Source organism: Chrysoperla carnea, chromosome 1, assembly GCF_905475395.1.
Source record: "Chrysoperla carnea chromosome 1, inChrCarn1.1, whole genome shotgun sequence".
Taxonomy (NCBI): Eukaryota; Metazoa; Arthropoda; class Insecta; order Neuroptera; family Chrysopidae; genus Chrysoperla; species Chrysoperla carnea.
This window is the reverse complement of record NC_058337.1, coordinates 4886044-4896920: the sequence shown is the minus strand read 5'-3', so window position 1 is coordinate 4896920 and position 10877 is coordinate 4886044. Positions and strand designations below refer to the sequence as shown.

The window sequence follows — 10877 nt, the reverse complement described above, 5'->3', positions numbered from 1 at the left end:
TTACGAATTTTGGTTAAAAAAACAATTTTCTAGAAATAAATAAATAAATTTGTTATGGATATTTCAGATATTTCATCACCGTGTTATGTCGGACTTATTATGCACGTTTTACAAGTCGTGTATTTTTTTATCCATGCGAGCTCTAAAAAAAAAAAGATAAAATACATGTTAAATAAATAGTTGCCGTAGTTTTTCAAAGCCGTTTTGTTAAAATAATTCTAGTTTAAACATAAAAATTCAATTTCATCGTTTTTAGTAGCTAAGGTGAATAGAGTCGCAATAAACCTATGCCTTCCGAGAATATATTTATAGTACTTTGGAAAAAATTCGGCGTGACGTGATTATCAGTTATTAGGTGACGTAACATCTTTTCTTCTTAATATTATTTTTAACCCTTGTAAATCTTATAATAGGCTTTTGTGCTAAATTTGAAAAATTGGTTACATTAATATCTGATTTACCCCAAAAAATTATTATTAAAAAAAAAGAAACAATATTTGCATTAGGTATTTTGCATTTTCAAAAACCAATTCAAATTTATGTACTTCGAAAACAGTGTAGAGTGTCATGGCATCTTGAATGACATCACAACTTGCTAAACCATCATTTTTGTGTATGTCAGTAAATCAAGTAACCTGTTTCTTTCTATTAAAATGTAAACAGAATTAATAGAGTGGTGTTTGCTGTCACGTGACTGAATTCATTAGTCTTGGGAAAGGGTTGGAAAACAAAGAAATGGTTTGCAAGGGCTGGAATTACAGTGCAAAATTGCCCAATGCTGTCCCAATTTTAGTACGGCCTTCTATTTAATATTGTTGTCAGACGTGTATGCACTTGCATTAATAGGTAGATAACTTATTTTTATAAAATCTTAATAATTTGCTTGTCCTTGAAATTGTCACGAATTATTAGTTATACAAAAAAATGCTTTGCCATTTAATTTTTGCTGTAATAATGCAATACAAATTTTCGTATTGATTACTTAAAGTCCAAGAGAAATTTTAAATAATTTGAGTTATCGAGTTTTTAACTTACTTAGAATTTAAGGTAGTACAAGCGACAAGGTAATTTTAGATTTAGGGTTGAAATTATTTATATCTTATTTTCAACTTTGATGATGGTGAAAACATATCATCCATTCATCGGAAAACATCTTTTCTCTCTCTAAAATATTTTCAGAATTGATTTAGACTGATCGATTCATGAAAAAAAAAATCAAGCTTTTTATTTAAAATTGCATTGGTGCTCGTACATCCTTAAATTAGAAATTAAATTATAGATTTACCACAATGTCTGACGTTATGCTTCTGGTAAAAAATAAAAACTTGTAAAAATAATATCATAATTTTTGGGAAAGTTTCTTTTTAAATTCATATAATTTTACAACCTTGGAATATGGAATTCCTGTTTAAAGCATTTCCTTATAAACTTTACCGCCAAGGGCAAAAAAGTGATGATATAAATAGACTGATAAATGAATGATTACTATCAGGTTCTTAATAGCGTATGTATAAATATTGATAATACAAATGTTAAACAAGTGAAAACAAACAATTGATTGAGTTAATTGTTGAAATACCATGCATAGTCAGTGTTTATTTCTTTATCACATTACACATACAAACATGTGACACATACATAACTGATAATCAAGTATAGTACATATTATAAAATTTCCGCCTAATGGGCGCCCTCACGGGTAAACAGTGATGTTTACGAAAAAATATTTCAAACAAAAGTTGTTTAATTTTTGATAAGGAACATTTTTTACATTTAAACTTTTGTTCTATCTCTAACGGTTTACAAGATGGGTCCTACGGACCCAAGACCCAATTGACCTATGATGCTCATTTACGAACTTGACCTCACTTTTTACGTCTTGAGTACGCTGTAAAAATTTCAGCTCGATATCTTTTTTCGTTTTTGAGTTATCGTGTCCACAGACGGACGGACAACCGGAAATGGACCAGTTAGGTGATTTAGTGAACACCTATGACAAAATTTTTTTCCTAGCATCATTATTTTTAAGCGTTACAAACTTGGGACTAAACTTAATATACTATGTATATTTCATATATACATGGTATAAAAATATATCTATGAAATAGATCACTTTCACATGAATAAGATAACATTTTGATCAAAATTTTTCACAATGCAGTTATCACGTGAATCATATGATGTTATCAAACTTTTCATTCAAATTCGTCTTAATTTTATTATCAAAAATCTACAAAGATAATCCGATCGTTGAGATTTCTTCAAAAAACGATCAAAAATATGTGCAAGATACATTGACAGCGTGAGCCGCCAAATCTTCAGAGTGAAGATTTGCGCCTTTTATAGTATATGCAAATTGTCGATAGCATAGATTTGGTCTGAATGAAAACACTATACGGGATGTTAATGTAATAAAATACGCAAAAATATCGTAAACTAGGCAATTTGTATGACGTAAATGTAATAAAATAGTCTAAAAATATCTTAGGCAATAACTAGGAAATATGTATGAAAAATATCTTAAACTAGGCAATTTATATGACGTAAATGTAATAAAATTGTCTAAAAATATCTTAAACTAGGCAATTTGTATGAAAAATATCTTAAACTAGGCAATTTGTATGACGTAAATGTAATAAAATTATCTAAAAATATCTTAAACTAGGCAATTTGTATGAAAAATATCTTAAACTAAGCAATTTGTATGACGTAAATGTAATAAAATGGTCTAAAAGTACCGTAAAAGCGTCAAATACCGAAGTTTTTTTATGTTTTGTTTTTTGAAAGCGCCGTAAGGTAAAGTTTTTTTTACATAAACAGAATCTGTGATAAATTTTCTTCATGATGAAAACTTTTTTGAAGCTAAATCACCGATTAATTTTTGTGCAATTAACATTATTGTGAGTTCTTCCATAAGGTCCTATATTAAAAATCACAATTTTAAAATGAAATAATCAAAGTGAACATTCTGTACTTGCTCAAACAGCCAGACTACCTTAAAATTAATAAAAAATCATATCGATATCTTATACTGTTTTGTTTTTATTTTAATTTCAAAATAAAGATACAACTCTTATTTAACCGTGCTTTTACTTTATTCGATTAATGAAATCGGCTCGATTTAACGAGTTTATGGAAGTCGTGTGAGTATTTCAGATCAAAAAATTTTTTTTTTGCTTTTTTCCTCATTTTTATATTTAATAAAATAAAATAATTAAAAAAAACTAAATGTTTATAATTATTCTATTATCTAGTCTAGTTGATACTAGAAATTTTATGAAAAAAAAAAATATAATAAATGTAATAAATTTATTTATAATAAACTTTTACATATTATTTAAACAATAAATGATAATCTTTAATGATATGAAATGACCCATCCATTATGTTATGGTGATTAGTAGTAGTTCATTCTAAAGTTTAAAATTATATTTAATAAAATGTTGAAATTCTTCTAAAAAATCTTTAATGTATTTACAATTAATTTAACAGAACAACTCTATTTAATTTTAAATCACTTACAAAAAGTTTTTACTTAAATTATTATGTGTTAATTAAATTTAAAGTTCATTTCAAAATCTACAAAAAAAAAAAGAAAAAGAAAAAATATTTTAAATAATTGTTTAAATAATTAAAAAAAAAAAATATTTAAAAAAATGGAGGATTATACGATAGCTGATTGGCAAAAAATTCAAACGGATGAAACAATTGGATTAAAACATTTACTTAATTTACAACAAAATTTATCATCGAAAAATATTGTGAAATTTAATTCAGTGGAAAAAATTTCTAAACAGTGGACACAAATTAAACATGAAAATGCACAGGTAAAATGAAATTTACTTTTTATTTCATAATATCCCGTCAGCACTCGTGTTATTGAGAATTTTGCTCACGGTCGATTTAAAATAAATAACTGAAATTCCTCATGCGGTTGAAACTTTTTCTATCTTGTTATAAATATTTTAGATTTTTTCAACCTATTTAAAATTTTTTAAATATTTTTTTCCATGTCCTTCAGAATTTGTGAGAATTTCTCTCATCACGAGAGTAAAAGTGTAAGCAAAAAATTATTAACTTCGAAAATTTTTGGGCTGATTCGTGTACTTTCGTTAGTTTAATATAAGCCGTACTCAGTAAATTAAAAAATCTTGTGTTACAAAATTTAAAAAATCCCCGAGAAATTTTTAGGGTTGTAGCCCTAAACTCGCACTTGAAACGTATCTAAGAACTCTCTCTATTAAATTACCATTTCCCTTGGAGCCATCTCCAAACCGAACCTATTTTGAGTATAATCATCTATTTTTTAGTTGTTTCTGGTACAGAACCCTACTTGCATTTGAAACATAGCTAAGAGCACTCGCCATTAAATTACCTTTCAAACAAAAAAACCCAAAATCGCTTCTTCCGTTTAGGCGCTCCACTGCCACAGAAAGGCAGACACACACATAGCGGTCAAACCTATAACACGCCTTTTTTTAATTTGGGGGCACGAAATATTTGACGAATGTGCAAAACGTGTGAGCAGATCTCTCATCATGCGACTAAAGATTACCGAACTGGCTGACGCGAGTGTTGGCCTGCTATAAGCGATTGCTTTTTCGATATTTTGACTTAGAAAATAATCTTACTTTTGTAAAATTTTCCAGGCATTACCATTATACGGCGTACCATACTGCATAGGCGGAAAAACCGATAACGATCTATACGACATGAATGAAATTGAAAAACTTCTACAAGATTATGGCGCAATCACCGTGCAAAAAACAATTGGAAATTCTACAACATTACCAATTGAGAAATTAATACCATTTACAATTGAAATAAATGCTGAACAAATATCAGAAAAAAATCGATATTTCTGTTTAAAATTAACGCGAGGTATTCAATTGAAATGTGAGAATATTTCAAATGTAAAAAATATCTTTTTGTACACAACAACCATCGAAGATTTAGAATTAATTTATACAATTTTGGAAAATAATCCACATAATCGTTATTTTGATTTAAATCCAAAATTTGCTATACCAGAAAATTCGAATATATTGGGTGTGGAAATCGATCCATTTATTCAAGTTTTAAATCAACTTAAAGAATTGGGTGTTATGATTTTACATCGAAATTTTAACGATTTTTATCACTTAGTTCAATGTTTATATCAAACCCCGTTATTACCCGAACGATATACCGAATTAAAGAAATTAATACGAAAACGTTCGGAATTCTTGGAACCAACCGTACTTGAAATTCTGGCACGATCTGAGAATACAATGAATTCAAGTGAATTTATCGATTATTTACGAAAGGACGTTATACAATCATTCGATAACAGTTTAAATGGTTTTATTTTACCGATTTCGAATGAATTTAATGTCTTTTATAATGAATTACCCGCAATTGCTTTTCCTACAAAATTATCACCGAATTTGGAATATTCAGCATCGATAATTGCATCGAAATATTTCGAGCGTGGATTATTGGATTTAATGAAACGGTATATATCGATTCAAGGAACACAAAAATTAAATGGAATCAAAATAGCACCGATTTCAAAAGAACCCAAGAAACCTTTTGAACGTGTTTTAATTGCAAATCGTGGTGAAATCGCTGTACGAATCATCCGTACACTAAAACGTATGGGTATTAAATCGGTTTCAATCTATTCAAAGCCCGATGAATTTGCTCCACATGTTCAATTGGCTGATGAGGCAGTATGTTTAACTGGAAATACTCTAGCGGAAACGTATTTAAATATTGAACAAATCATTGAAATTGCAAAACGTACAAAGAGTGAGGCAATTATTCCAGGTTATGGATTTTTATCAGAGAATGCAGTTTTTGCTAAAGCTTGCGAAGATGCGAATATAATTTTTGTTGGGCCTTCAGCTGAATCAATTAATTCATTAGGATTAAAACATTCTGCAAGGGAAATTGCAAAAAGAGCAAATGTTCCTCTGGTTCCAGGTTCGGATTTATTGGAAACTTTAGATCAAGCCCTTGAAGCAGCAGATCAAATTCCATTTCCGATTATGATTAAAAGTACTGCTGGCGGAGGTGGGATTGGGTTACAAAGGTGCGACAACCGTATGGAATTAATACGAGCCTATGAAACTGTTAGACAAATGGGACAATCGTACTTTAAAAATAGTGGAGTATTTATTGAACGATTTGTGGATAATGCTCGGCATGTGGAAGTACAAATTTTTGGTGATGGTAAAGGAAATGCAATCCATTTAGGCGAACGAGATTGTTCGCTGCAACGACGTAATCAAAAGGTAGTTGAAGAAACTCCAGCTCCTAACGTTCCAGAAGCAACACGAAGAAAGATCTGCGATAGTGCTGTAAATTTAGCTAAAGTTATGAAATATAAATGCGCTGGAACTGTTGAATTTATGTACGATCCAAAATATGATGAATTCTATTTCTTAGAAGTGAATACACGCTTACAAGTGGAACATCCAATTACGGAAGAAGTAACCGGTCTGGATTTAGTAGAATGGATGTTACTTATTGCGGCGGATATGCCACCGAACTTTTTCCAACCTATAACCTGTAAGGGGGCTTCAATGGAGGTGCGATTATATGCTGAAAATCCAGTTAAAGGTTTTAAACCATCCCCAGGTCAATTGATAGATGTGCATTTCCCAGAAAACATTCGTGTCGACACATGGATTTCAAAAGGTACAATTGTCTCCGCTGATTTCGATCCGTTGTTAGCAAAAATTATTGTTCATGGTAAAAATCGAAAAGATGCTTTGAGTAAATTACAAAAAAGTCTCGATGAAACGAAAATTTATGGAATTGTCTCGAATATTGATTATTTAAGATCGATTGTTAATTCAGAAATGTTTGCAACTGCTGATGTAAATACTAAGAAATTGGATAAATATGTGTATACACCAAATGCTATTGAAATTTTAGCTCCAGGAAGTTACACGTCTGTTCAGGATTATCCAGGTCGCATTAAATATTGGCATATTGGTGTACCTCCATCTGGTCCAATGGATAATTATGCTTTTCAATTGGCTAATCGAATTGTGGGCAATGCATCAAATGCTCCAGCAATCGAAATTACTATAATTGGACCAACAATTTTATTCCATCATGACGCCGTAATTGCTCTGACTGGAGGGTCATCTAATGCTACTTTAGATGATAAACCGATTGAATATTGGACTCCTATTTACGTTAAAAGTGGCCAAAAATTATGCGTAGGAAAATTAACGACAGCGTGCAGAAGTTATCTAGCCATTCGTGGTGGACTAGATGTACCAGAATATTTAGGAAGTCGTTCAACATTTGCACTGGGTAACACGGGCGGTTATAATGGACGAACATTAAAATTCGGTGATGTAATCTTTGTTGGTAAATTTGAAAGTAACGCTAATCCTTCGACAATAGATCGACGTCTTATTCCATCTTACACAAAAGAATGGGAAGTTGGAGTTTTATATGGTCCACATGGAAGTCCTGATTTCTTCCAAGAAGATACGATTCAAACAATTCTCGATGCTGATTGGAAAGTACATTATAATTCAAATCGATTTGGTGTTCGATTAACTGGGCCGAAACCGAATTGGGCAAGAGAAGATGGTGGTGATGCTGGTTTACATCCTTCCAATACTCACGATTATGTTTATTCGATGGGGGCAGTTAATTTTACTGGTGATGAACCTGTAATATTGACATGTGATGGACCTAGTTTGGGTGGATTTGTGTGTCCGTTTACGGTTGCTGAAGCAGAAATGTGGAAAATTGGTCAAGTGAAGCCAGGCGATACAATTCGATTTAAAATGATTAATTATGAGCGTGCCATATTATTACGGAGACATCAAGCTAAAATTATTGATACGGTAAGTAATTAACATTGAATTTTTTCAGACCCTAACCATTTTTAGGAATACATGACGTATCAGATGGTATGCTTTGAATCTTAAAAACATTCTCCTTTAGTAATCATGCCAGAAGAATCGTTTTACGATTAAGGTTCAGGTGAATCGGAAAACAGTTCCCGTTTCCTAATATCCTTTTCCTACAGAAGCTCATATATCATATGGCTTGAGAGCAGAGACGGATTTAGCTGTTTCGTGCTCCTACGCCACGGTTGACACTGCCGCTTCTTCTTTTTTTAGTCTTTATTAATCTACCTACAGCTCCGCACGGGAGCCACTTGTCCAAGAATTCGCCTATTCCCTTTCACTTTCCTATAATTTTACGGGAACGCTTTGACCAATTTGCCGCTCCTTCTTACCTGCTGCCCTTATTGCGTTGTTATCGTAGGCCATAATCAACCTCTGTTTGAGAGATGTGAAATTTTAAAAACTTCACGTTGCCACCATGCATGAGTAAGGCATTTAACTACAAAACCTTGATTATTGAACCTTCGAAACATATTACCCAAGATTTTTGACACTAATAATTTTTGTTCAGTTATCTGGTGAAATTATCAAAGCACTTCCATCAACAGCAGTCAAGACACCGATTTTACGCACTGTAGCAGAAAGTGAACAAACACCAAAAATCACTTATCGTCAATCTGGCGATCGATACATTTTAATTGAATATGGTGAAAATAATTTCGATATCCAATTAACTTATCGAATTTACAGACTTTGTGAATTAATTAAAAACGAAAATAGCCCGAATATTATCGAAACTTCACCAGGAGTTCGTTCAGTGTTAATTGAATTTAACGGACAAAATCTACATCAAACAAAATTACTTGAATTATTATTGAATTTCGAAAATAGAATTCAAAATTCAAGGGATTGGACTGTGCCATCACGAATTATAAACTTACCACTAGCTTTCGAAGATGATGAAACGTTAGCTGCTGTACAACGATATAGTGAAACAATTCGATCTGAAGCACCATGGTTGCCGAATAATGTTGACTTTATCCAAAAAGTAAATGGTTTGGAAAGTCGAGACGATGTTCGAAAGATTTTATATGATGCGACATTCCTGGTACTAGGTTTAGGTGATGTATTCCTTGGCGCACCTTGCGCAGTTCCTTTAGATCCTCGACATCGTTTATTAGGAACAAAGTATAATCCATCACGATCCTTTACACCGAATGGAACAGTTGGTATAGGTGGGATGTATATGTGTATTTATACGATGGAAAGTCCTGGGGGGTATCAATTAGTTGGTCGAACTGTTCCCATTTGGGACAAACTTATATTGTGTCCACAAAAAGATCAACCATGGCTTTTGAATATATTCGATCAAGTACGATTTTACCCTGTCACACAAGAAAAATTAGCTGAACTCACGGAACTAGCGACACATGGTAAATTCCATTTCGAAATCACCGAAACAATCTTCGATTGTAAAGCCTACACCGACTGGTTAGAATTAAACGCAAAAGCAATTGATGAACATAATGAAAAATTAAAAAATGGAAACACACAAATGGCGGAATTAATTAAGGTCGCAAATACAATGACAATCAGTGAAAATGAAAAAGATTCATCGGCGGATGTTACACAAGATTATGGTGATGATGTCACGTTAGTTTACTGTGATTTTGTTGGAAGATTATGGAAGAAAATGGTAAACGATGGTGATTATGTGAAAAAAGATCAACCATTAATTATTATTGAAGCTATGAAAGCGGAAATGACAGTGACTGCACCAAAAGATGGTAAATTATTGAAAGTGTTTGGTAATTGTGGTGATTTTATTCAAGCAGGGGACACTGTTGCCATCTTAGAATAATAATTGTAAATAGATTGTAAATGGGTTTTCATCATCTAATTTTATCCAAAAGTCTGAGTGAATTTAGGGCGAGTCAAATCAAAGAAGTGCAAATAATGCGTAACACTTACGTCGTAGTCCAGTTAAAGATGTAACTGACTGAGGAAATTAAAATACACTGGTATTTTTTTGCTAAACCTGGTGATTTGAGTTTCCTTGTGAAGGTGTTTCCATGTGTGACTGACATTACATTTGACCCAAATTTTCAAGGCTATGGTTAAGGCTTGATTTATGTAAATATTATAAAGTACAAATATTGTAATTTTTTATTAAGTATTTATTTTAATTCGCAATAATAGTTTAAGCATAGAATTAAGTTTATTTTTGAAAAATAAGAAGTATTACGGAAAATATTAAATAAAGAAAAAAAATCTGTTTTTTTGTTTATTTCATTAAAAAAAAACCATTTTCCAACACTCATATAACATAAATAAAACCATTATATTTTCTAAATACCAAGAATAATTTGATTTTCGAAGGTAAAAGTTTCACTTAGATTAACTGTTTCCAGAATTAATAAATTAATAAAAACAAAGGCTCATTTTCTTTTACCTATTTTGGTGAATAGTTGACGAATTTTACGTTTAAGTACTCGACCTACATCAAATTGTTTTACAAATATGAACCGATGACTTCATAACGAGCTATTCTTCGCCTCGTGGGCTGCCGATCAGTCGCCCTCAAAATATTCTCAGTGCCTTTGGAAAAATAATCTTTTTTTGAAATATAAAATAAGCGTTTGGCCAATAATTTTCTTGATATTTTGAAATTGAAATGAATTTCTTAACATGAATATTAATTGACATATTGACTGTTAAAGTTGAAACACTTTTTTCAATTCTATAAAAAATTTTTTTAAATTGTTTATCGATTTTAATCGATAATCGATACAATGCGTAAGAAGCTACGTTTCTGCCCGATAAAAATAAACTATAGACTTGTTTTTAAGCTAAATTTTTCTAGGGTGGGCACTAAACTGCCTAAGGTGGGCATTGTTTTTCCTCGCTCCCCCTAGCTATGACAATTATAGTATCATGGAAGGAATAGTATCAAATGAAAACTGTTGTAATAAACAGGAGACCAGTTAAACCTTATCTAGAACAGTAGTTCCTGACAAG

General features: G+C 31.5%; 1 protein-coding gene across 1 annotated transcript; it reads left to right on the top strand.

The window, feature by feature from the left end:
- Positions 1-3609: 3609 nt before the first annotated feature.
- On the top strand, positions 3610-9959 carry LOC123303801 (urea amidolyase-like). Its single transcript, XM_044886309.1, has 3 exons — positions 3610-3827; positions 4650-7853; positions 8431-9959. The coding sequence occupies exons 1-3, from the start codon at positions 3657-3659 to the stop codon at positions 9718-9720; spliced, it is 4665 nt and encodes a 1554-aa protein (XP_044742244.1). The 5' UTR covers positions 3610-3656; the 3' UTR covers positions 9721-9959.
- Positions 9960-10877: the final 918 nt, after the last annotated feature.

Coding starts and splice junctions, on each gene's coding strand:
- LOC123303801 (XM_044886309.1), top strand. CDS start 3,657: ATGGAGGATTATACGATAGCTGATTGGCAAAAAATTCAAACGGATGAA. Junction 3,828..4,649: donor TTAAACATGAAAATGCACAG/GTAAAATGAAAT, acceptor AAAATTTTCCAG/GCATTACCATTATACGGCGT. Junction 7,854..8,430: donor AAGCTAAAATTATTGATACG/GTAAGTAATTAA, acceptor ATTTTTGTTCAG/TTATCTGGTGAAATTATCAA.